The sequence below is a fragment of the Opisthocomus hoazin genome, chromosome 10, assembly GCF_030867145.1.
Source record: "Opisthocomus hoazin isolate bOpiHoa1 chromosome 10, bOpiHoa1.hap1, whole genome shotgun sequence".
Taxonomy (NCBI): Eukaryota; Metazoa; Chordata; class Aves; order Opisthocomiformes; family Opisthocomidae; genus Opisthocomus; species Opisthocomus hoazin.
In genome coordinates, this window is record NC_134423.1 from 12801113 (window position 1) to 12828896 (window position 27784).

Here is a 27784-nt window from a genome sequence, read left to right on the forward strand (position 1 = left end):
AGCCAGGCGTTGCCCTTTTAAGAAGCCCGGGTGCTGGCTCAGGTAGGCAGAGCCTGTATGCAGTAGTCGCTCCTATGGCAACCCAATAGAATGGGATCGCTTCATGAATATTTCCAGGAGCAGGGGCTGCATGAGGAATAAGTGATGACAGTGATGTAAGCAAGCGGTGGCTGCTGCAGGTTGCAGTTCATTGTGTTATTGGCCGGCAGGTTGAGGAGTTTGAGGCACCCGGGCTTGAGCTTCGCTTTCCGGAGGATGTCTGCCCGCCGGGAGACACAGCACATTTGCATCTCGAAGCCAACATGGCAAGGCGGCTGCTGCTGCTGCTGCCGCCCTCCCTCGCCTTCCAGCCAGAAGTGTGTGGCTCTCCTCTAGACTTCGTGCCCAGTGCTGTGGATCTGAGCAGACAGGGATTGCAGTAACACTCACCAAGGCGAGACAAGCAGCAAGTAGCCAAATCGGAACAACGGAGGAGAGGCGGGGGGGGGGGGGGGGGCTTTTTTGCTTTTCCTCTTTTTTTCCTTCCCTTCTGGATGCAGAGCCTGTGTTTTGATGCAGAGCCTGTGGATGCCACAGTCTGGTAAGGAGATGACACGCCAGTCTCTGGTCCCTTCTGCCCCTTGAGCTGGGGGCAGGGGCCTGGGGGCAGTGACGGTTCCCCTCCTTGGGCAGAGCCGGGGGGGTGTCTCTTTCTCTAACTGAGCAGCAGCAGCAGCAGCATCGGCCATGGACAAGCTGCCCCCCTCCATGCGCAAGAGGCTCTACAGCCTGCCCCAGCAGATAGGACCCAAGGCGTCGATCATGGATGAGGAGGAAGACAGCGACAAGGACACCCGGAGGAAGAGCATCCGGCTGAAGCCACTGCCTTCGCCCTCTGCAGGGAGCACCCGGGCCCTCGGGGGAGACCCCGGCAGAGGGGGGGACGCCGGCCTCCTGGAGACGGAGGCGGGCAGCAAGGGCGCCAAGACCAGCACCAACGGGGACTGCCGCCGCTTCAAAGGGAGCCTGTCCTCGCTGACCAGCAGGCACCTCCATGACGCGGCCGAGGAGAGGAGACTGATCGGCGGGGAAGGGGAGCCGGCCTCCCCCAGTGAGGACAAGAGCCCCCTCGGCAGTGGGGAGCTGGAGCAGGGACTGCCAGCGCCCCCCCCACCAGCATTCCCGCCGGACCCCCAGCAGCAGTCCCCCCGGGCTTGCTCCTCTACCTCCATCAAAGTGGAAGGAGGTGGAGGGTGCGACCAGATCACCCCAGATGAGGAGCAGAGGCTGGGCCAAGCCGGTTTCATGCAGAGGCAGTTCGGGGCCATGCTCCAGCCAGGCGTCAACAAATTCTCCTTGAGGATGTTTGGCAGCCAGAAGGCCGTGGAGAGGGAGCAGGAAAGGGTTAAGTCTGCCGGGTTCTGGATCATCCATCCCTACAGCGACTTCAGGTACAATACCCCCCTCCTGGCCCACTCAAAAGTAGCTGGCCTGCCCCTTCCCCTACCATGTCCAGCTCAGACCTCTCCACACAGCGCACACACCCAGACAGAACTTTCCTGGCTAATTTGCTAGTCAGAGGAGCTGGAGGACACATCCGAGATCTGCTCCAGTCAAACAATCTGCAGGTTTCATTTATATTTAAGCTTAATTTTAGTGTCCCCACACCATTATTAATTTTAAATTAGGTTTTTAAACCAACAACTGTCTTTCGCTTTGGCTTTTTATAAGGGAAAGCCTCCCCATAAGTTCAGTGTAAATGGGGAAAAATATTCCCACCTGATGCACAACTCTAGGCTAAACGTGTGGTGCCTGCTGCTTAACTAGTCCTACATCTCCAGTTCAGAATGTATGATCTGCCTGTTTAATGTTTCAGTTGCCATTTGCGTACCTCAAAGTCCTCTCCCTTCTCCTTCCCCAAGAGTTAGGGAAGGATGTTGCTACTGTTGCTGTTCTGTAGGGCTTCTTACTGCAGCATCGGCAATTGGTATGTGCAGCAGATAGCAACCTTCATTGAGAAGGAACTTAACACCTTCAGAGTCTTGCAGAGAAAGATTTTCTCTTTTGCATCTGCAAATCCTTATTTGCAAAATTAATTTGGATAGGGAATAGTTAACATTGTCTTCATGAAAGTAATGGCTTTCTTTCACTCAGACAGCAACATTTCCATGAAGGTTAATAAGGAAATTAGCTTGTAAACCCTAGAGCCAATTTTTTGTATAGTTCTGTGTAGCAGAGGGGTTGTGTTTGGATATTTCTGAGTAAAGTGTTGTTTACTGCACAGGTGAATTGTCCTCTGCAATATGTATGTAAAGTACTGCAATCAATAATTAATTACTTAGTGCAATCAATGGCTAAGGTTTATTGCTTCAACTTTAATTACAACTGGCTTACATCTCACATTTAAAAGCATACAGTAGAAGAACATTGTTCAAACACGTATTGATCAGACTACATGATTTTACTGAATTCTTGGACTTTTCAAGAAACCTTGCATTATTCCCTAAAATACAATTAGCAAGATAATTGCAGGAAGGAGTTCCAGGGTGGATTTGGGTGCCCAAAGACAGAAATGACAGAAACCTCTCGACGCTGCCTTTTAGGAATTTTGCAAGCAGTCCACACACTTAGAAGATTCAGCACTGGCACTGAACAGATTCCTTGATATCTGCTTAGATTAACAAATGTTATTAGAAGGCTACGTGAATTGGAAGACTGCACTGTTGTTTAAATTCAGTGCATTGAAGTGTCCCAAGTGCACAGCTGACCGAGCATAGGAAGGTTTTCAGTAGCTACATCATGATACATAGTGCTGGCAGGTACAATCTTATTCAAACTGAGAGTGGAAAGAGTATAAAATTGCCTCCTAGTTGTGACTGATCAAGTAACACCTCACAAACACAGTGAAATGTGAGAGTGATTAGCTTTAAAAAGATCAAAACCTATTTCATACTCCTGGCTAGACATCTTTGTAGTATTTGCCACAAGTCTGGAGTTAAAAACTAGCTACTGTGCTTTCTTGGGTTATTCTAGCAAGGTGTTGTCTGTGTGTCGCACCTTTAAGGAATTTTGGATTTAGTTTATGGACTGTATTTGGAGTAGCATTCAGTTTGCATATCTTTTATGTACCTGTATAGTGGATTTATTTCCTTCCATATTTGTGACTACATTTTCAGCATAGAATTAGACTGGCAAACTTGAGTGAAAGGACTGTAGCAGTAGCTGAGGTAACCACCTTGCCCAATGTGAAATGGTCCTAAGAGTTTATTTTTTTAAGATTCCTAGTGAACCAGTGCTTATTGCTTAATAATTCATTACTGCCATCCACAGTAAACTATGAGTTGAAGTTTTTATTTCTGAGGTACTTGGCTGTAGGGCCACTCATAGCCTTACACAAAGGAATGAAATATGCCAGCAAACTTAGATTCTCCCAAGCCAGATGATCACACGGAGTCTGCTAATACTCAGATGTTCATATGCATGCAGATATATGTGAATGCATGTGTGACTCGTTAGTACTAATAATAAGATCCTCCCTGACTGTAGCTTTGCATTTGTGCAGAGGAAGCACAGGGAGTTGGATATCTGTACCCTGGTGCAAGACACTCTCTGCTTGGTGTCAGGTTCCAGGTAGGCTGGTATCTTGCCACTTTCTTCTAAATTGATGCTAGAAGCCTAGCACACAAATAGGTGCTTTCTTCCTACTATTATATATCAACATCAGATGGGGCAGTGGTACTGATTGTACAGAGAGACATGTGAAGAGGCCAGAGGAGTTGGATGCACTACTGTATGGTCAGTATGTCTGTTTTCTGGGGAGCTTTGTTCACCCCTCTTTCTTGGTCACTTGCACCGTATCTGTTTGAATATGACTGCCACTTAGAGAAAACGCGTGGGCTTCCATGAAAAACAACCAATGAACAATGGCTTCCTTGATGGAGAAGAGTGGGAGCTTTCCCGGATTCTGTGTGGGTTTTGATTTCCCTCCTTCTCTGAATGCTACTAAAGCATCTGTCTTGGAAACAACTCATATGAATACGAATAACATTTTTTGACCTCTGAAATGCAGCAGATTGCACCAAAGAGCAGATATTATCAAAATGTTTGCAAGAGCTATATCCTTGACCCAAAGGACTCTCTTTTCTGCTTTGCAAATTATGCAGTGCAATGCATGATTGTTCCTTGTTATAAATGGGTGCAGATTCTGGAGCATTAGCATCTTGTAAGAAGTATGAGCCTCCATTATCCTGCACTTTGCTGTCACCAAAGCTGTGCAGCAGCATTTGGTGCACAAGTTTCAAGTTAATAAATTTTTAGACCCAGATCTTGTTTTCGGTCTTTTTGGAGAAACCAGATTCACCTCTGAGAGTGTGGTGCATCTCCAGGCATTTCGGTAGAGCCCCAGACCTCATGACTCCTGTCTTGGTACAGCTTGAGATGTGAAGTGTTGAATGAAACACTCCAGCCTTATTTACCGGAGCTTGATTCTGCTGCAAAATGACATTGGTGTAATTCCTCTGACTTCATGGAGTTGCTTCTCCTTTGCACTGCATGAAAGGAGTTCCTGTTTTAGAATAGAACAGAGGCTTTCATCATAGTCTCATTAAATTATCATTTTAGCATCTAATATGGCTAATTCCAGTAGCAAATCTATGACCCTTCAAGAGTAAAGCGAATTAGTATAGATCAAGGCTCTGCTGAGTTCTGCTTTTAGTCCATTGTGAGGGGAAAAGACACCAAATGACCTTTACAAAAACCAAACTCTGTGCCCCTGAGTAGTCATGACTAATGCAGTGGACTAGTTCTAGAAGCACTTCAAAGGTGTCTTAGCAATTTGTAGTGGAAATAAGAATACTGCTTCCTATTCTGAAGTGCAGATGTATGTGCTGGCAGCTTGACTTTATTTGCATCTGTGGTTGATCACACATCAGTGCAGAGTCAAACTGTATTTCCTAGATCAAGATTTATCTGTGACTTTGAAAGCTTTTTCTGTGGGTAGATAGAATTGTAATTTAGTGCTTAGAGGAAGCATTGATCCACTAGAATTGGTTTAATAAAAAAATTCCAGACAAACAATGACCTATCTAGTTTTTAGCTGACTGAAGCATATTGGTTGTAGCTTCTATCCAGAATTGCTTGCAAAAAAGTATAGCATGCTGCTATTAGAAAGGCCTGAGAACAGATACACTATCTGAAGGCCCAAAATAGTCCAAACAGTGGATGTAAATAGAACTGCACATTATTCACTACCCAGTAATCTATTAACTTCTTCACACAAAAGAGAAGCTACTGCCTTCTTGAAAACAGTGAAAAATGTTCCACTCAGTAACAGTCCCAACTTCGGATTTTAGATTTCTTCTGTTCACTGTTCTCCCTTACTTGTAATACATGTCTGCAAACAGATCCGTGTTTTCATTTGCTTCCTCTGCCAGAGACCCCTGTCTGCTTGGGAACCTGGGGAGATTCTGTGGCACCAAAAGAAATAGATGCTCAGGTGCGATGTATAAGGTAGGGGAATTCCTGAAGAACAAAATCATTTGCTCCCCTTCATGCTGCTCCAGATCTCTAAGCAGTATCATTCAGACAGCCTTCTTGTGGGGAATCAGTGGGATTTACTAATTATAGTACTAAATACTGAACCCAATAGCACTAGTGGGATTGAGCAAAAATTGGAATGATGTGTGTTCACGTTTTCCACTCTCCTGAGTAGAACTGATTTTCAGAGTGCCTCATGGAGTGCTGCTGTGTCTGTGGAGACTGTTTTCATTTGTAAGCTTTTCACTATTTTGTTAGAAGGGTGAATAATTTGTGAAGCATACAGCACTGTTCACTGTGGCAGTTCACTTATGTGGGTGTTGCTCTCCCTGCTCTCAGACAATAACGCCTTTTTCTTTACCTGCTGCCCAGAATGCTGCTTCTTGTGCTGGCCTTGCTTCATGCCTATCCACATTCAGAGGCTACCCACAATGGCAAACTCTGGTCTTGTGACTTGCCCACTGCTCATAGCAAAGTAAAATGAAAGCTGGCCATTGTGTAAGCCTTATGTACAGCAAATTGAAATCCTGGTTCAGTGAAACCTCTGCTTAGAAGGAAAGGTCAGAGAAACAGTTGCATTAGTAGCAGAAACTATGTCATTAGAAACAAACACAAAGTGCAGTCAGGTTTATTGCTAGGCAGCTCACTGACTTGGGTATCTTCTTTTCTTGTTAGTGCTGATGGCAGTTGCCTCAAAATAGTGTGGGGACACTGCTAGCTGAGGAAAGGAAGATGCTTTCCTGAATCCAGATCCTGTTGTCTTTACTGCAGACAGCTTTCCTGCCAATTCCCAGGGCAGTTTTGCTGGAGCAGAATGACAAGATCCAAACAGCAATAATATGAGGGATAATCCAGACCCCGCTGAACAGCATGGATTGGACTTCTGTTGTCTTCAGTGGACTGTGAATCAGGCTGCAGGAGAAGAAACATGGTTTTGTGACCATGAACTGAGGGGACCAAACTATTGTGGCCAGACTTACCATGTCCATAGGCGAGTCATCACATGCTTCATGCCCTAGTTCACATGTCATGAGGTGGTGGTTAAAAAATCCCATGCTAGACAATTAGTGTGGGGATATAGTTTTTTTGTATGAGACGTGTTTGGATGCTACAAAAGGCAGCGTTTGAAAACAGGAAGGCCTCAGTAAATGAAACACTTCAGTGTATCACTGTAGTATGTTTTAAGACTATAGCCATATAGTATTATGGTAGTTTCATATATGTTCACATAGAGAAAATGAGATGAAAAAGTATAAATACGTACTAAAGCAAGCACTGAGATTTAAGGAAGTAATATGGTAAGATTTTCTGCATAAACTTAATTCAGGCCCTTCGTACAAATCTCTGCCAATAGATGAACACATTATCTCTTCCTCAGAAGCCCGTGCCTCATTCAGTGCACACAGAGATGGTTCCTTTGTGAAAAACTTGGACGTTTTCTCCATCTCTCCTTGAAAGATAGCATACTGTATTTATTATATCTTATTCAGATCCTATTCTGAAAAAAACCAGGTTAGTTTCCTCTTGGCCTTTTGTTTTTATTTGGCACTTATAAAATATTCAACTATAATAGCAATAAATGTTCTTTTTGCTTCCTGACGTCTTGGCTAGGAAACTGGTACTGTCATCCCCAGTTTATAGTGAGGTGGCAGAGACTCATGGAGATTAAGGTCAAAAACATTCGTTAACTTGGTGTAGTCAATTTGAGGATCTGTTTTGCAGAGTACGTAGCATTACACAGCATACTTCGTGTTCAGAGCTCTGTCTCTGTGGGTGCTTAGTAAGGAATCAGACATTGCTGTGACCCAGAAGACAAGGGCACGAACGTAATGACTACCTGTTTTTTGAGTAATGGGTGCTTTAAGAGGATTGAGACATCCTGATTTGGACCATTTCTTAGACTAGCTTGGTGAGCAACCAGACTGAGAAAAAGGCATGCCGATCCCACCCACCCTCTTCATAAGCCTCTGATGTTTGTTAGTCTATCTGTTGTTATAGCAAAAAAGAAAAAAACTCATAGCTGTAAACAATTACATAGTGTTCTTTTTAATCATCACCTAAGAATATTATTCTAATTACAGTTTTGGATTGAGCAATTTGCCTAACACCTCTGCAGGAACTTTTTGGCAGAGACAGAATCTCTGGGGCACCACTCATCTGCCCTAGCCATCACATCATTCTGCAGTTCCTTATCTCTTTTATTGCAAACCTTCCAGATTGTGCAAGAAACAAGTTCCTATAGAAAATCTCTTTCCTGCACACATCTGCCTGAAGCCTTTCCTCTCATCTTGAATGAAGCATGAATTCGATGGGAAGAACTGTTTTGAATCATGTAATGACTGTAGCATAATACATATGTACAGCTAACCTCTGTTCTGCTATTTCATAACCCAAGCTTTTGACTTTGCAGTCTAATTTTTAATACAGTGTTTTTGTAGAGTTGTTAGTTAAGGTTTTAAAAAAATCAGTCCCTATCTTTATCCTGATATCTCTGGATTCATTAGCAGGTACAGATCTTTTCAAGGATATGCTGCACTGCCCTCTGCTCAGAATTAAGAAATGGCCATAGTGGGTAGTTACAGCAAAGGAACGATAATACACCAGATTCTTGGGTTACTCTCCAGGCTTTGAAGAAAAATATACTCTGCTCATTACTCTGCTTGTTTTCTCCCCAGTACCTAAGCATGATGCCTTCTGCCCCACTCTCTCCAAACTGTTGTTTTCCCCATCCATCACTTCAATTTGTGTTTCTTATCCCACCAGTCCCATCTCCATTTTCTAGGCTTCTTGTGGCAGGTTTCTTGTCCAGCCAGTCGTAGCTCCCAATACTCAGCTATCCATCTGATCACGGTTTTCCACCTCATCTTAGTTCTTCGTAATGCCTCTCCTCCCCTCCCCCCCTCCCCCCCCGCCATGTTCTAGTTGCAGTATGTCATGCTTGGCACTTTAGTCAGTCCAGTTCCCTCCCTTTCCAGTCTCCATCTGTATCCTTCAGGTTGTTTCCTGGATGGGTCTCCCCAAATTAGTTTCCTGTCCTTCTATATGTTCTTAGTTGATATCGTCTCTCTGACTCTTCAAACAATCTCAGTTTTCTCAGTCCCTGCTTTCCTTCGTGATATAAGAATGGATCATTTTGCCTAGTAATTTAAAACCCTTCCACATTATCCCTCTTTCCATCCTTGGACACTGCCAGCCCAGCAATGTTTAGACAAACTCTGCCCATCTTTTATTTTTTAAACTTGAAATATCTCAGTCCTTGGAGCCAAGCATTTCAAATGATGAATTTTCATGGAAGCACAATCTCCACTGCATTAGTGTGAAACAGATTTTATTTGAGGTATAAACATGTTTTCTGAAGGTGTTTATTGTTAGACACACATAGAATCAGCATAGGACTTTTCGGTGCTATTGTAAGCAGGTAAACTTGAGTTTTTAATACAGTGTTATTCTGCTTAGGTAACTGTGCTAGTGCTTTCTGTGCACTCAGTTTTTTCTGCTGTAGAGTCACTGCTGCTGCACTGGAAATCCATTTATTATACAGATAAAAGAGTGATCTTTGTCTGGAGATAACATAGTGTCATTTTAGCTTGAAACCCTTGAAATTTGTCTTTGTTTCTGATGGGTTATGAGCATCTCATTAGCAAGCCCATGAATCCCTCAGTTTTCTCTTGAAACTAACTATCTGAGCTCTCATCTCTGCCAGAGCATAGATTTCTTCCTTTCCCTTATTTTTGAAAGCTGTGTTGGTGCCAAGGCAGTTATAGGTCAATTGAGTTATTGTTGATTCTAATTGGCACTCTAACAAGCTATTAAATCAATTTACCTACAGATGAATGTCACTCAAAAAAAAAAGGTGCGAACTCCTTTTTTGTCTTTGAGAACTTCAAAAAAACCTATTTCCACTGATGAGTATGAGGGAAAGGCCAGCCCGCAGGGAAGTGGCTAGTAAGAGCACGAGGTTTCACCCCTAAATGTTTATGCCACGAGGTCTATGGCTGAACAAGGTCCAGGCTGTTCCTGTGTGCAGAGGGATGAGACTATTTCCAGAACTTAAGGCCAAGAGGAATAATAAAGAAAATGACCAAGTGGGACAAATGCTCTTCTGTCCCTTCAGAGGGGATGGGTTTATGTCCCTGTGGAGAGACCTATGTCCTCTTCTCCTCCTGTATTGATTCTCAGTGTCCCACATGCGTTCCTGTGATTGCTGATGCAGGTGTGGTAGGCACAACCATCTTTCAAATCAGGCAGCACCTGGCTGGTGACATCACTACCTTTTTGGTGTCCAGTGACCTATAACTTGAAGAGATTTACTTGCCCTGTGTTGCAGAAGAGTCAGATTTATTATGGTGAATAGAGTTGATTTAAGTTCTGTTCTGAGACATTTAGAAAACATCTTCTTTTGGCAGCGATACAGTGCTCATTCCCACATTATCTCAGCATTTCTTAGTGAGATGGTTATAAAACAGTGGCTTTTCAGCCTACAGGTCAGGACAAGGTTTCTTGACCAAGTGGCACTGCATGTTCTTCCTGCAGGCTCCAAATCAAAGCTGCTTTATATATGACAAGCAGTCAGAATTGCTCAGGTGTTCTTGCTTATGTGGGACATTTTTTAGGTGAAGCACAAGGCAGATGAGAACACAGCTTGGCTCTGTGCAGCTCTACAGTGCTGACAGCACTAAACCCAGGGTTTTGTCAGCAGACAAAGCAGTTAGGACTCCAAAAACACAGAATGGAGAGCATATGTGTGCTGGGCTAACAAGGTGCTATTATGGAGACCTTTTTCTGCCCCTTTTCCGTATTGAATGGTTTGCTACCTGGGAAGTCCCTTGACGAATTGAAATTATTCATTCCATGCAGTATATTCACAGTGGCTGACATCAAATATGGTCACTCCATGCCTAGTATTAGCACCAGACTAGTGAAACCAGGCTGTTAACTCCTGAAGAGACACTGCCTGCAGCAGGGGAAGACAGTGCCTGTAAGCGCAAAGCAGATGAGCATCCAAAGGGGAATTCCAAGGTCAGCTTGAGGGCCCACCACTTGGCCATTATAGGGGCACGATTGCTTCCCCAGTGATGTGCAAAAGCTAATCTTATTTGTGGTGACTCGTCCAAATGTGTTAATTAAGGATTTAAATCTCTGCCTCTTTGGATGGAGAGGTTGTCTGTGTTTATGCATCTATTGTTAAAGAGCTTAGAGGCAGGAGAAGTGCTGCAGGTTGCCAGCTGACTCTAGTTAGCAGCTGAAATTCCTTTTTTTTTTTTCTTCTCACAGCTATGCTCAGGGTTCTTGTGACTGCTGGGAAATCAGTAGTTGTACACTGAGTAAATCCTCATCCCTGTACACAGCTTCAATGAGACTGTATGCAGGGGAACTCTGATGGCATTCAGTTGTCCTGGTCAGAGCTGCTGAGTGCTGCTACAGTCTGGTGCTCAGTTCCACCTTCTGCATGTTTGGGGGAAGGAAAACCCAGTGAAGTGCATTTAGATTTGCCTGGATGTGGGAAAGAAATGTTTTGCAAAGTTATCAGCGCTCTGAAGCTTGTGGGGCAGATAACAGCCGCATTCCAAAGACGCGGGGACTCCACGTTCGTAAGTCCCTTCCAGCCGTTTCTTCACACATGATTTCAGGGCAAGGTGCTAACTCATCACAGCACTAACATTGCTACCCAGTGCAATGTCTCATCCGCAAAGAGTTGTGTGTGCGCGTGTGTTTGTGCGTGTCCCTGGGGGATGGGAGGAAGTGAAGGCCCCTAATTATCCAGCCCTGCTCTGTGTGTTCTCTCACCTGTCCCCCTTTGTGACTAGGCTGGATGGATGGCGCAGAGCACAGGGGTGTGGGCTGAGTGAGCACAGTGACATCTTGGCTCTCTGCAGAGAACCAGAAGTTGCATTAGGCATAGTGAAGCAGTGCAAAGGTGACGTTTACTGGCAGTGTCGGTGTTTGGACTAGCTCTCCCAACAGTCAAAATGATAACAGAAATGATAATGATGACTGACTCTATGCAGCTTTTTTAACAATATCAAACCTGCTTTCATTAAGCACAAATTCTTGATGCTTGATCTTTTCCCCTTTGCTTTAATGTACTGATGTGTGCAGAAGTTCTATTTCTATTAATAACAAGAGGAATATTTTTTTCCATCTCTGGTTTTATGTGAATTGTGGGGAGGGCAGGAGAAAGGACCAGTCTAGACGACAGATCATGGTCTGTTCTCCTTGATACCTGTCCAAACCATTTGTATCTTTCTTCTATGCTCATTTAGCTGCAGATACACTTTGAATCATAAGCAATATATAATGGATAGAAGGACAAACTGGAAGGCGGGTCAGACATCTGGTTTTGATCCTGTGAGCCATCCTCAACAAAATACTCTGTGCCTTGATTTCTCCAACTTTGAAAAAAGGGTGGGGTGACTGCCGGGGACCATGGAAGATACTAGAGAACTCTAAAATATTTTAGCGTAATAGAAGATACCAGAGCAGATGTCAGCAAGGGTGTGGTTAATATCTACAAAGCAGTTTCATGAGAATTTCTGCATGATTATCCTGTTCTGTGTACTGCTGTAGATTTGGTTACATTTCTTGTCCGTCTTTTGTTAGGACCACAAAAATGCGTAGATCCATGTACTGTTAGGTGGTTTCTGAATAATTGGTTCCTTTGTCTTAATAAGGAAACTGGTTACCAACACCTGTACAGTTCCATGTATGGTGCTATATTGTGTGGCACATTTAGAACTAGGATGGAATAAGATAGAGAAAAAGCCTTGGACAGCAAGGAAGACAAGATGAATTTTACCTTTTGTGTCCATAAATGAGAATTGTGCAGCCCCAGCATGGGGCGTGGAGATGCTCTATAAAAAAATGTTCCATCTTTTCCTCACCGGCCATGTGTATTGCAAGATGTGCTACCCTTTTTCTTTGGGAATATGCGACTTCTTGACTCCTGGGTAAAAGGTCTGGCACAGGAGCTGGCAAGATGTATGCCATTTTCTGTGGTGTGGCAGCTTTAGAAAACATCCTCTAAGCTCACTGACTGCTGAATCTTGTGCATAATCTGTTGTGACCCTTGGCTTTAGTGCAAACACAAGTGTGCTTCAGATCCTGCCAGCCATGGTTAAGGTGGTATGCTGTAGTGAGAGAGCAACTAGGCTTGTTCCACAGTTGGGAACTGGAACAAATGCTTGGGTTGAAGATATACTTAAATCAAACTCCAGATTTGGCAATGACTGGTGGCTCAACCCGGAGTGCATTTGGAAATTTTCTGGTCCTCAGTTTTCCAAAACACCACATGTAAAGTTACATTCTCTGGAGCTTCTCTCAGTGTATTCCTGTTATGACTGTGCTCCTCTGGTGTCTCTTTGCACCACAGGCACTTCTCTCTCATCTACTCCTGATCCATCACCCCCATGGGGTGAATTCCTCTGGCTTCTTGTTGTCTGCGTCCAGTGATCAGAAATTGGGCCAAAGTATAGAATTCCAAACAAGGGCAGCTCTGCTGCTAGTGCGCTCCTTTTGCAGCACGAACAAGAGTTTAGGCTAACAGTGGCAGAGGTGGGTATGGCCTAGGGCTCCTGCTTTTGAATAGAGGATCTGGAAGCCTCATCTGTAAGTAAATTCACACAGCAAAGTCTGCACTGCAGACAAAAAAAGATTTGCCTTGACATCATCTTGCCCTGCTCTGAGATCTACAGTCATTCAGGAGAGCAATTCACAGCTCCCAGCCTCTCTAGCTCAGTAGAATTAAGGCTAAGCTTCATCATGAGCTAATGCAAGCTGTTCCCACCCCAAATAATTGGCTGCTGGATGGCTTTGTGTCTGTCTAAGCATTACTGCATGTGGGTGGATGTGTTATGTGTGTGTGAATGAGTCTGCTTTGGAAATTAATACATAACATTGGGGGTGCATCTCATAATACAGTACCTCATGAGTGATGTGGATGTGAGAAGCGTAAAACAGGGCTGAGCGTGTCAAACATCTGTACGAAGATCACTCTCCCTGGTACCACAGGATGGTGATTCCCATGTACAGACCACCACTACCTCTTTTTTGCTCTTCCTCCTACCCTGAAACACCTCAGATGTCTTTCCAGTCCTCTGTTTCCCATAGCCAAAATTTAAAAGCAGGAAAAAAAAAAAGCAGTGAAATTTCTCAAAAGCTGAGTCCCCCAGTCAGCACAACCCTCTTTGCAGGGCAGAGCACCCCGTGGTGAATAGGAAATGACAGAGGTGTTGGCTTGTCCATAGAGATGAAAGACAATGCCTATCCATGAGCATAGGTGTTGGAGACATTGATGTATAGAAGTCATGTGTGACTTGGGGAGTTCAGAGATGTAACCCCTCTGGGACTTGGCAGCTGTTATAGGGTATTATTTTCACAAGGCTGAGCTGTTTTTAAACACTTCTTCTAGTGTAATCATCGCACACACGTTTTCTCAGTAAGGGCAGGCCATCAGCATTTCTTTCCAGTCTTCTTAGATAAGATGTAGAGAGACAAGCTGTGAAAGAGCTGAACAAGATGCCTTGACGTTAGTCATTCGCATTTCCTCAGCATGGCCCACGAAGAAGCCTTAGGCCTTGCTTTCTGTACACATCCTTGTGGCTGAGTTTTTTTCAGGGAAAGAGCACCTCTTTCAAGTAAGGACAGGTATGTGGAAACTTGTGCCTGCCCCAAACTTGGATACTAAGATCTGCAGTCCAGTTAGGGAAAAAGACATCTGGCTGGCTATACCTCCAGCTGTAGTGGTTCAAGGTGGAGCATAACTTTCCTACAGCTGGTCACACCTCTTCGAAAACTTGCTTTTCAAAGGAAAATATGTATGGTCCTGGTTAGCTCAGAAAGTGAAAGGGAGGATATTCCAAATAAAGTAGTGTTGTACTAATATAAACTAGCCTGATCATTCAAAATCCATGGCTGTTGACAGAGCAGACTACTAGCCTTTAGAGCCAGCCACATAGCACTGAGACTAATTTTAGTACGGTTTAAATGATGTGCTTCAGCTTAATTCATACCCTGCCCTGAGGCAGCAGTTGTATGTTGTTCTGCTGTGAACCGTGTAACTGCTGCATTTCACCTCAGCATTAGCCTTGCTACAGTGTTGGGTAAAATTATTTCTCCACACACTAGGGTTCTTGTGGGTGCAGAAGGATAGATCATCACTTCTTTGAAATTATCTTTTATCCGTAGATGTATGGAGCCGAATTTCTTAGCAAGAATCCATTGCAGCTAGTGGGGATGACAATGGGAATCAGTTTTACTCCTTGGAGCTACTTCTGGCCTGTCTCTTGTATACGTACTTCTGAGGCACATGTGGGCACTGTGTCTAGCACTGTCTAAGACCTGCTAATACAGTGCTACAGTGAGAGATTCCAGATTATATTCACATTTTGATGTTTGTGGAAAGGATCTTCAAAGCAGGATTTAGCGAGGCTAGCTTTCTGTTGCTACAGTGGAAGTATTTTAGAGCGCTGAATTTTCTGCTCTTCACCCACAACATAGCTATTTCTGATTCAACAATGTCTTTCATAAGGGAGATCCCTAATTTACAATCTGGAATATCTAATGGGCTAAAATGTTTTTGGATATACTTGAGGGAAGAGCTAATCTGCTATCTGCTTTTCCTGGACTCCAGTGAAGGACCTTCTGCTCTTCCCCACTGAAACCAGGAAGTGCTGAGGGTGTTGGCTCGAGTGGCTTGCAGAGCTTTCTTCCAGGTACCCTCATCACTGAACCATCTTTATACTTCTCTTTCTCAGCCTTCCTGTGAGCTATTGAGTGCCAGCCAGTTGGACTGAGTCATATCACATATATTTCTGGTGGGATGAATTTGAGAGAACACAGGGGAAAGCCCTAGCTTTTGCCTTACTACTAAGCTTACTTAAACAGAAGGACTAGATTAACTAAAAAGAAGAAAAACATAGAAATCTTGTAATCAAGCATTACTGAAGTGCGCAAGTTCTCGGCTAATTTACATAATATGCTAGCGCATCCCTGCTCCTGCTGAAATCAAAGGATAAGTCAGTGCCTGCTACAGTGGCCTTGAATGTGTGTCCTGTATGTGTAGAAGTAAAATCTACAAGTATATGTCATGTTTTAGAGAAGAAGGCCTTTGAGAGTGCATGATTTTGTTGCTTCTTGGAAAACCTGGAATTCGTTGAGACATTGCTGCCATCCTGGGTACCCAAAACAGGGCAGGGAACAGACTTGCCTCTAGGCACCACAAGCAAAGGATAAGACATGTCCTTTCTTTTAAGACACAAAATTTAAAAGTCTGGAATAGTCTTTTGTGCCTGTAACTTTCAGTGCCCAGAGCATGTTTAGGTTCTTTCAGGGTTTCTTCTTCCAGACTTGGGACCAGGAGTACCTCTCTCTAGAGTGGTGAAAGGGCTGTGGCATCCACAAAGTGCCGTTGCCCATCTTGCAGTTGCATGTACTTCTCTGGGCTTCAGACGCGAATAGACCCTGTCCTCACCAAAAGAGGAAAAGAAAATAGAAAGAGCTCTGTGATGAGCTTCTGCCTTGAAGTAAGGGGATTTAAAATTTAAAACAGGTAGATTTAAAATACACACACCTTATTTAGTGGAATCTGCACCTTGAATAGGCAGAACTGTGCTTGAATAACACTGCCTTGGAATAGATACCTGTCCCACTATCCTTTTGGTAATGGTTTACTGTGTCAACAAAACTACTTGCATGTTTCATTTATACCTGAAGTCTGTGGTAATTATATTGGTCATATGTCCAGAAATCTTTAAAGAGATTGTTAGTTCACATTCACTTTGTAGCATACCCAAGCCCTGATGCTGAAGTGCAAATACAGGGTTTTTTTTTCACTGTTTATTGAGTTTTCGCAACTATCGTATCTGCACCGTCCCAGCTGTTTGTAAAAATAGCTTTGTAATATTTCTGTGAAATAGCAAGGATATATACTCCTATTTTATGTCTGGAAAACTAATATACAGATAAACTACATTATTTTCTAGCAGGTTGCTCACAGAACCTGAATTTGAGTTGTGTAGACAGTGCAAGTAGTTCCTCAGTGACGGGACTGTCCTACCCTTTTCTGTAGTGTCCCTCTAGGTAGGATGGAAACTGGCAGGCTGGAGCCTCCTTGTTAAGTATTGATGGAAAATGGGTTGCATCAATCTGAATATATTTCTGAAACAACTTGTTTCTGGCAGGTTGTTCATTCTAAAAATATATTTATTTCTAATTGCTGAGCAGAATGCTTAATGAATTCTTCCTTCCCAAGAACAATTAATCAAAGAAATGATTTAGGGCTGGCATTTGCTCCCCCAGGGCTCAATGGCTGTGTTCCATTGACTTAAATAGAGCAGATCAAGTCCAGCCCATACTGGAAAAGATTTATCTAAGTATTTTTTAATGGTGCCTATCACTATTTGTCTGGATGTCTCTGGCAGAAATGTTTTGTATGTATTGGAGGAGCAGCACTGGGCATTGTAGTAGAGTTACAGCAAGCTGCTGTGTTTTGCAACTAGTGTTTTCCTGTTTTGTGTATTTTTAAAGGAGAGGTACTATGCAAACTCCCATTGATTGCAATGGGGATTCTGAATGGTGAGGAAGGAAGGGTCTGCAGTTACAACTTGCTCCAGAAGGTTGCTTGACTGGAAAAATCTGCTTGAGAGGGCTGTGTGGGTCACCAAGACCCTGCAACATGGATTAGAACTTTGATAAAGGAGAATCCCCACCACACAACAAAGATGTGCCCTTGCTACAAAAGTTAAAAGTCAGAAATTTGCAGTGTGTCCTGGAAAAGGGGGGAGAGACCCATCAACATCCTGCACCTTGATGAAAGGCAGGAATGTGCTAAGTGAAAATGTGCAGATCCCCTAGCACCTGCTTCCTTTACAGGAGTGTTATGTAGTGTGCTTCATGCCACACAGGAGGGTGAAAAGCCAAAATGGCTCCTACCATTCTGACATGAGGGGAGACCCAAATCTGGCCATTGAATTTTTGATATTCTGTATAATTGATGATTCAAAGCATCCTCTCTGGTGAAGAGTGTGTCTGACTATCATTTCTAGAGGCGAATATATTTTAAATGTCCAGCTTCTCAGTTTTCCATTCTCCTATCTCAGAGCATTCACCAAGTCCTCCTCAATTTTTCCGAAGTCTCCTGCTTCACTTAAGCGTCTGTTGGGTTTTCTGATTTCAGTCACTTCAATGCAGAAATGTTTGTGGGGACAGCAAATAACAGTTTCTCAGAAACTGGAAAGGGCTTTAGAGTGCAGTGGCTCCTTGCATAAGAAACTGCCTTTCTGCAGAGTTGAAGTGCTAAGCTGTAAGCTGAGTTGAGTGCCCTTAAGATGCTCGAGTGGATGTCAGGATTCCTGGCCTCTTCTCCTGTCTTCTGTGGACCTGCATGTGAGTGAGGCACTTAGGAAGTGACTGCCTTTCTGTGCCTCAGTTTCCCCAGCTGGCAGATGCTGATGGTGAGACTCAGCCACCTGCCTTAAAGTGCTTTGAGGTGAAAAGGGAAAAATGTGTTGTGAGCTACATACTGTTTCAGTATATGCAGTAATTAATTTAGCATCCGATGTTTGGAGGGTATAGAGGATTCACGTGGATGCCTTAGATAAGCATAGCCTTAGCACAGTATGTTTCTTCTGAGACCTAAAATAATCAGCGGCAATTGGACTTTTTTTTTCCTTAACTGCTGCATTTTTAGAAGGTGATTCATCTCTTGTCTGGGGTCTTGGGTACCTGAATAGCCCCAAGATCCCAGCAACACTAGTCTTTTTGAGGATTCATTGTGCTCCAATCCAAGCTGAATAACTCAATGCAAACAAGAGTCTGATGTTAGCAGCAGGAGAGTTGGGGAGGAAAAATATTTTCTGCTTTTGAAACTGAAACACACATAGTCACTACCTCATTATCATTTTAGATATCTTACTTCCCTCCACCCCCATCTTCTCTTTGCCACAGAAAGAGGCTTATGGCTGGCACTTCGTGCTGAAGCTTGTCAGAAACAGTGACGCCAGCATTAACATTTTCCACCAGGGCTGAAAGTTATGATGTAAATCAGTGTTCTGCTGTTGATTCTCATGGAATAATACTGATTGATGGTAGCCGAAGTTTGGAAACAGTACAAAATACATACTCCATCCATCCCAGTCCACAGAATCACAGAATGTTCGGGGTTGGAAGGGACCTCTGTGGGTCACCCAGTCCAACCCCCCTGCCAAAGCAGGGTCACCTGGAGCAGGCTGCACAGGACCTTGTCCAGGCAGGTCCTGAATATCTCCAGAGATGGAGACTCCATAACCTCTCTGGGCAGTCCGTGGTTCTTACACATTTCTCGTTTGATGTTTCATCAACTAACACTTGAAACCATACCTCTGTTCACAGAGTAGGCAGAAAATTTGCACTAGAGTTGGCATCCCTGTTTGGCAAGTTGTTTTTAACCCAGAAGGAGTACCTGTTAAAGAAAACATATGATTTGGGAGTGAGCTCTTCCTTCCATGTATTCTTACGCCTGTGCTGCGTAACCGCTAGGTCTATGGTTAAGTGTTCTTGTCAGGGATGAAAGCTACATGCAGGGAGCATGTTCTGTCACTGGCTTTCCTCTCCTCAGTGAGCATGTGGTTTAGGAAGTTTTGAGCCTTCAGAGTAACACAGCTTTGAATATGATCATTCAAGCAGATCACTAAAAAGCCCCAAACTACTTTTTATTGCCTCTCTCTGGCAGCTTTTTGGATTCCAAGCCTGCCATGAAGCAGGAAAGAGGTTTACCGTTTTCTCGCTGCCTCATGTGGCATATCTAGGGCTCACATAGAGTGGTAGGAATAAGCGTGCACAGGTGCTAAGTCTGGCAGATGCTGTTGCTTGTCTCAGACATGAATCCTGGTAACTCTAAAAGTTGAGGAGAGAGTATGACAGAGCACGTGTGCCTTATCCTGCAAGCAGAGATGTATCTCGTAGAGTAAATTGCTTCTCATTGAGTAAATTGCTTCATGTAGCTGAACAACAGCTGGATCAGGCTCAGGTTTGATCCATCCTCTGGCACAGGAGGCTCTTCCTCTGTTTTTTGGTCTTTCATCATAAACTGGATGTAAATCATTGAATCACAGAATGGTTTGGGTTGAAAGGGGCCTTATAGATCATCTAGTTCCAACCCCCCTGGCATGGGCAGGGACACCTTCCACTAGACCAGGCTGCTCAAAGCCCTATCCAGCTTGGCCCCAATGACCAGCTATTCAGCTAAACTACATACGTAGTTGTTTCTAAGGCTGCTTTAAGCCTGCTGCGGAGATGGTTATCCTGGTGGTGCATGGTTCGAAGGTTACAGTGGGTACCCTAGACCTGGGTCTCTAGGAGCCTCTATGAGAGCCTGGGAATGTCTTGTAAGAAGAGACCTGTTGCACCCCGCTTTGCTTTTAGGGTGCCTGGAGTTGTGATTCATATCAACACTAGGCTGTGGTACAGCAATACCTAGGAGGACCATTTTTAGCATCTTGGATGGCTAGAATTCTTTTTCTTAACCTGGCAGATGACTTAGCTATCTGCCGCATGCGTTTGTCACCTCTTTGTGGACTACTGCAGAGCATGAGGGCATAAATTTGTCAACCAAAGCGAAACAACAGCAAGCAGAAAGCAGAGCAATGTCCCCTCCACTGTCCCCTGCTTTCTAAACTATGATTCTTATCTAGTTATGTGACTCATGCTATCTCTCTGCCTCATTTTAGTGTTTAATTTTACTAAATTTGGGTTCCTAGCGGTGCAGCTGACATCCTCATCTCATATAAACTCATAGTATGTCAAGAGAGCCATGTCAATACAAAATAGTTAAGAATGTAGCCTGTCATGCTTGTAACTTACCAGGAAATTGGTGGAAGATACCTGTTCCATCAGTTAGTGTTGTGTGTCCTCTGCCACTCTTGCAGTAGCATTTACTCTGAACTAATATACATACAGGCATATATCTGTATTATCCGTAGAGATATAAAGTCTGTACCTGCAGCACTGGATTCTGTAAGTGTGAGCTACCTTTAATACTCTGACAAGTAAGGGTGAAAGATCAGATGCAGAGAAGTAGACTTTGAAATCCCTACCTGTATGTCTCCAAGAAATTGGAGGCTGGGCACTCCGAAATAAGACACAGTCCCTTTCCTCCTTATACTCGGGTACAAATCAAACCCTTGCCCCAATATCGCTGCTTTTTGAGACAATTCAGACCTCACTAGTGCAGATCCACCTTTCTAACGAACTGCCCAAACAATTGAATTTGAGTCATGCTAGATGCTGGACATGGGACAGGGCCTGAGCTTCATAATGCCACAACTTATGCATGTCTTTAGGCTTTAGTCTTTCACATTCCACAGCATATTCAGGATGACTTGGAAGCTGCAGCCCTTATTGATCTATCCATTCTCTACAACAACAACATATGGCATGTTTCCATGGCAATAGGTCCCCCTAAAGGGGCTTCCTTCCTTTCCTCCGTTTATTGGTCTTTTTCATTATTAAATCATCAGAGATAAATGCACACAGAGATGGGTCAATGTCTGGATCAATGGACAGCAAACAAAGAGGAACTTTTCCATATTCATCCAAGTGAGATTTCAGAAGATCAAACAATGCAGAATTGCCAGGCCCTTAGCGTGTCAGTCTCATACATAATGTATTCTGGGAGCTCTATGAAATCAATACACACCTAACACCTTGAAAACCTTTGGGATTCAGCATGGGGGAGCGCAGAGGAGGGGGGAATCAAGAAATGTTTATGAGTGAATTAGGGTGGGATATGAAGAGAGGTTTAAGCTCTCTGGCCCGAGCTTTCTGCCATGAGTGCACTTCCAGTTAAATGCTACAGATAGATAGAACATTGTGCTTAATTCTTTAACTCTGGGAGGATGTGGTGTTGCAGGTCCTTCTGATGAAGTTTGATGAGACAGCCACAGAGTGGAACACATGTTATGCAGTGATGTGGCTATGTAGGAGGTAATCCCAGACCACCAGCAGCTGATCTGCAATCTGGCTATACCTTCGCTCAACAGGGAGCCTGAAATGGTCCAACATACCATCGGGAGGGAGAGGAGTCCATCCGGACGAGTTAGAGCTTGGTTTGCCAGTGGTTGCACTGACCTGGTTTCCTTCTAGAGGAAACTTGTGCTTATAAATCTCCCACTGAATCTGTACCATGTTACCTTCCCAATGATGTCTCCAGCCACTGCTGCAATGAATTTCCACTGCAGAACAATTTGTATTTTTGATCATCTCAGTGGTGCAACAATAGCTGGCCTACATTCAGTGGGTAAATGTTCTTCCTTTGGGCCTTTGAAAAGAGAGGGAGTAAGTTTTCCCACAGGTAGTAACCACAAAAATTTCACGGCTTTTGCGGCTTGTTACAGGGTAATTCTCCATAAGCTATGAATAGCTGCGTCCAGGCAAGTGAGAAAATATTACTAATGCTGTTTTTAGTCAGAAATGGGATGTGTGCTCTATTGGCCTCCTTACTCCAAATTTAGAGCTGGAACAAATGAAGTCTCTTCTGGCTATCTCTGTTTCTGTGTGTGTTCCCCAAAGCGGGAGATGTAATCTTGTTTATTTTTACTTTCTGGGAAGATTGGGTTCTAAGTATACATTTAAGATATGGTTTAATTTGTTAGGAAGATATCTGCAGGCAGGAAGGCAACGGGAGTTGAGGAGAGTGGTCAATTGACTGCTTCTGCTTCATGCAGAATCTGCAATGATTTTTCTTATTCTTGGGACATGTTTATGTTTCAGCGTTACTGGAAATGAAGTGCAGGAGCATATTGTTTCTGTGTGATACAGTATGTCTGCAGACCAAGGACTAGGTGTCAGTGTTCCAGTACATTTGCATTTATCAAATGGCAGATTGCACATGAAACTCTTGAAAATGCTTATACAGTTTCTCTTAAGCACATTGCAGGGTTAGGTGGTAGACATTGATTTTACAGATTAGATGTCCAGAACTCTCATTATCTCAGGACACATGCAGGCCAGGCAGCAGCGCTGCAGCCTCCATGAACTTCTCTGTCCTGACATGCCTCAAACTGTAATGAAACAACCCCCAGCAAGGCTTGCTCAGTCTCCACGAAACTAAGCTTAGTGATACCACTTGCTGCGTAGTTCAGATACACCGTATGGCATTTGGGGGAAACTGAGTGAAAGATAGCACTATCTGGTAGTTAGAGTGCTGTTGGCCTAGCCAAGTCACTTAAATTCTATCACCAGCTTTCCTATCTGAGTGAAAGTTAAATGCACATAGGAGAAGGGGTGTCAGCAGCACTTTGGGACAAGGTTCCATTTTTTTTTTTTTACATGCTTGGACAATAGCTCTCGCAATGTGGTTTTGGTTCATGACTGGTGCACTTCAGCGCAAAGATAGTACGTGGTGCTTGGGGTTTCTGAGGCAGGAAAATGAAACAGAATGAAGTTGTTCCAACAAAGTCGCAGAACATCAGGACTGTCTGCCTTGGCTGATTCAATAAGCCTGTTTTAAACTGACTAGATGGAGGCCACAGAAATGTCTCTATCTCAATAAATCTAGTTTTTGTGAAGGACAGTCTGTTCCTTGGTGGCTCCTCTAGCAGCTCCCACAGGCAATGGTGAGTGTCCCAGCTATCCAGAAGAGCTCCAGAGAGGAGGTTTCTCTGGAGGTCCTGGCATATGGTATGTTCTCGCTCCCTGCGGAGGCCAGAGCCCACAGAAGGCGAAGGCTTTGCCATTTCTCCTTAGCTAAAACTTGATGAAAAAGGCAACTCCTCTGGCAAAGAGCTCACATTGCATTTTGGAGCTTTTGACCAGAGCCAGTGGGAAGCGTAAGGTCCAAGACTCTTATAGTCAAAGCAATAAAAGGCTTGTCCACTGTGGGCTGCTGGGCACCACGAGGTGGGTGCCACAGGGCTGCAGCACCGCCATGGCGCTGTCGGTGGTCTGCTCTGACCGCACCGGAGGCCACGGTGTGCTAGCGGCAGGGGCGGTGCCAGCAGCTACCAAACTCCTGTGTTTATTGAGAGCATTGAGCTGGTTTGTGGTTCAGACACATTCCCTGGTAGATTACCTTCAACATAAGGTCTGTTTTACTAGTTCTCAGTTCTTTTGAATTCTCCTGTAAAAAGCTCCGTCACGCAAGTCTTCATCTCTTTAAGAAGCCTGACAGCAGAGTGGGTGTATTGTAGGTACTATCAGAGAACTAATAATTTAAACTAACTCATAATGTGTTGTGTGTTTGTAAGTTAAAGAAAGGGCATAATACTATGTTATAATTGGGTAAATGCATCAGTGCCTCAACCGTGTTGTTTGCAAATGGTCAAGTATTATAGCTGCAGTAAAAATAATCCTAAGTAATGTGTATATTTATATTCTTACACTGGAAGAGAACGGAAATTTCCTCTTTGCTGCTACTGATCAAATTACAGTATATAACATGACTGGAAACCTCCTCTGAAACTAGGCAACTGTATTTTCTGGATAGCAGTTCTACCTCTGATTAAGTTACTTAAATCTTTAGAATCTCATAGTCTATCTATTTGTAATATAGGGTGATAATACCTTCTTATTTTTATCTGTTGGGATTTAATTAATGTATGGATATTACTTCGAAAAATGCAGGGTGTTGATTACTGTTTAGTAATGTAGTGTTAGATTTAAAAACTGATGATAAAGAGGCAATGAAAAGCTAACATGCTACTTTGCTTGGACTGCAAATGCCATTTTAAAGTATTACATAAGCAATCACTTTCTTAATTCTCCACTAACCAAAATCCATGTAATTATGTTTTAAGGTAATAATACGAGCATATGTGTTAAACTCAAAACACGGTGTGGAATTCTACACTGTTTGGAGGGGGTTAGGTGGGCAATTATGTAGATTGGAGGTAATCTAAGTGAAAGGCTAAATACAGGCCTTGGAAAGTATCTTGCCTCAAGTAAAACTGACAGTTGAATTCAGTGAAAATTTTGTCAAAGACAACACATGAGTTTTAAGAAATCTAGATGTAAAGTGCTTCAAGGCACACGCCTTGTTTGTAGCGGATGCTATATGGTGAGATATCCTTACTCATACACCTGCTTATATAAGCACTAAAAATTCATCACTAGCTAATAGTCCTTTTGCTCCTGATAGGAAAGTTAATCACATGCAGAATTGTATCCCATCGTAGTAACTCACTGATGCCACTGACTGTCTGATATCCAGCTGAGGCATCATGGTGACTAAGTTCGAAAGAAAGATGAATAGTTCAGACCATCAGCTGTACAGGGCTCCCTGTCCTGCCTCCTTACTGTCACCGTGAGGAGACAGTTGGAACATCTTCCTTGGACCCATAGGTGCAGAGAGTCTGATGCAGCCCTTACACCCAGGGCTGATACAGTGGTTATCACCACTGTTTATTTTCCATGTATTTGCTCAGCAACAGCTGGCAGTGAAGTTGAATTTGGTGCAGCCCTTGTTCTGTAACAGACAGGAGCAACCACGGCTGAATGAGAAGCAGCCAGGGCTGCCAAAGCAGGCAGCCAGGGAATTCTGCGGGAGACTGGGACACAGCAGAGCTTTTTTCCTCATGCTGTCATAATGCATGGCTAATTATCAGTGCTCTCAAGGGTTTTATTCAGGATGGCAGAGGATACATATTATTTGCATAGAATGGTTAGAAGGAATTAAAACTGTTTGTCTTATTCTTTAGCTAGGTCCCCCTAATAATTTCCAATTATATAGCACACAGAATATTTCTGTAAGCCATTTGGCTCTTTTCTTTGGTGGGTATTGATTTCAAAGAGGTTTCAAGTGCACAGGTATTTGAATAACTCCTTATAAATAAATGAATTTTTCTAGCAGGTGAATTCTTGGGCTCGGTAGCTGGTTAAGTGTCCTTTAGTGTGTTTAGGAGCAGTGAATCACCATGTTCTTCCTGTTGTCTCTGTGAATAATGCAAAGTTTGTAACTCTCCAGTAGAAATACGCCTACTCATATCTGGGAGAAGTAATGCTTCCAAAGACAGGGAAGGATCTCTTCCTCCGTTTTCTCTTTGTCTCTCCTCTGTGTTCAGATACCTAGGAGAATGGCTGCTTTCTGAAGTAAACTCTCCTCCCATCGTTGCCACTCCAGCCACACTGACATCCACTAATGCTCTTTACAAAAGATGATTTCTATTTCTAGCAGGACTAGCAGTCCTGGGAATTAAAGCGCGACCTCTTTCCTGTCAGGATAGTTGCTGGTGAGCACAGCAGTGTCTAATTCAACGTGCAGTCCGGAGGGAGGGAAGGGAGCTGCCACTCTGGAGAAGAGGGCAGATTTTCATCAGGTCGTTAAAGGAATGATGTAGCAATCCCTCCCTACGCAAAGCAGGGGATGGAGATGTCATTTGTGACTCAGTAGGTGGCACTCTGTTTCTTGAGCCAGCACCCAGCCAGTACTCCTGCCTGCTCTTCGTAGAGCGGTTGGGTTTGTCTTTGGTTTTGGCTTTAGCAAGATATGTTCGTTAAAGATCTGTTCTTGTGAGGTTAGGAAGGTTGGCTATGGTGTCTAAGCTAAATTCCGTTGCTGGCGAGAATATCCTGGCTCTCTGACATTTTCAGTTAGATGCATTTTTATATTTGCTTCCTTTCTGTGCACTTTGAGACAGCACCTCAGTTCAGCCCAGAGTTGGCTGCCTTTCAGCAGAAGCTGAAAGCATCCAAAAAGCTTTGTTAATTTAGAGGTGAGGGTGCTCAAGTCTATTTTCTCTTGACAGTGCAAGAGAACAACACTACAGAGCGAGAACAGAAGTTAAGGCCACAAATGTGCCCCACTCATGGGCAGGCTTTGACTGCCAGACTGACATGGTGATGCTGACCGGGCTAACCTTTGCAGTTCACTATTTCCTCCCCAATTGGTCTCGATCCTTCCTGAGCTCATGCACTATAATTGGTTACACCACATCATGAAATAGTTTTGAAAAATCAAGGTTTATTTAATTAAAAGAATGACATCTGAAAGCAATATTCCTAGCCTGCTGTTACATTATGCACTCGACAGAACAGAAAGATGATCTAACTTTCAGGTCAAAACCCACAAACTGATACCTGTGAAGTGTACATAATATCAAATCAACTGAACGATGCCTACTATGTTTAAAGAGCGTATATTCTGGAAGTGTATTTGCCACATTAATTCTCAGACGCATTCTGTTACAACTAAATAATGTATGAGGAATTAAAAGATCGGCGGTAGCGGTGCGTGTTAAAATGTGATTTTCAGATCTAAGAAGAGTGCGTAAAGTAGGATGTAGTGTAAAAACCAAGTATGTTTGAACAAGATGCCTGGTTTATATAGCGCTGGCTCTTCCCTGTGCTGTGAGCTGTTCAGTCGCACTGAGTCAACTATAATAAAGCACTACATTCATACTTATTAATTTTTTATGTAGGCTTTTGAAAACAGGAAGAGAAGTGAAAAGAAGATCGCATATCAGAGGAAGATGTGCATGAGATGCATCTCTCAAACTCTTTTTTATGCCATATGAATAGCTGCAGATCTGGTTAGACTCAACAATCAAATTCAGATCCTAACCCTTATTTAACCTCAGACTTCCGTGGACAAATCCCATTTTCTTAATTTTGCTGTGCGGCTTCTCTATCTGCACGACAGGGATAATAACTTTATCTGCCTCTTGTGGGTGCAGCATAGCCAATTTCATCACTGTCAGTTCTGTGGAATCCCTGGGTGAAAGGAACAACAGAAATACAGAAAACATGGATTATTAATAGCTGGTGCTTGCCCTTACATACATCACATACACCGTTAGTCATTCTGGCCATCAGAAAAGATGTTCCTCAGTGTAAATACAAAATGACACATGGATGATATTAGACCTCTGAGGTGTTGCGGTCCCTGAGAGTCTATTCAAATCCAGTGTTGCCACCCTGAGCAGATCATGATTCATATATGGGTAAAATTAAAATGTGCAGGAGCTGTGGAATCTGAGTAGTTAGATTTTAACTTCTAGGCAGTTTGCATTGCAAAGGCAAGTGCATTTCCTGTACTGGAATTGGTATGCAGACCAAATTGTTGGTGGTTTTCAGCTTTTTCTGCCTCCTTCGTGGAGTCCAAAGGCTATCTCCTCCCTGACACCTTGGATACCCCTTTATTAGCAGGGGTGCATTGGATACAAAAGTTTATCTTGTGTGTTTTGTAAGTGATGGCTTTAGAAGTCACAACTCAGGGGAGCCTGTGACAAAAATCTTGAGTCACTAGTACACCCTTGAGAACGGTGGTTTAAGAAACACATGGCAATGAATTTTAGCTCTTCAT

General features: G+C 43.5%; 1 protein-coding gene across 2 annotated transcripts in view; it reads left to right on the forward strand.

Annotated features, from left to right (window-relative positions):
* The first annotated feature begins 542 nt into the window (after window positions 1–542).
* HCN4 (hyperpolarization activated cyclic nucleotide gated potassium channel 4) overlaps window positions 543–27784 on the forward strand; it is a 111374-nt gene continuing 84132 nt past the window's right edge. For both annotated transcript variants that reach the window (XM_009935898.2, XM_075432132.1), the window contains exon 1: window positions 543–1430. In XM_009935898.2, coding sequence (XP_009934200.2) covers window positions 727–1430 — 704 coding nt within the window. In that variant the 5' untranslated portion in view covers window positions 543–726. The remainder of the gene's footprint in view (window positions 1431–27784) is intronic.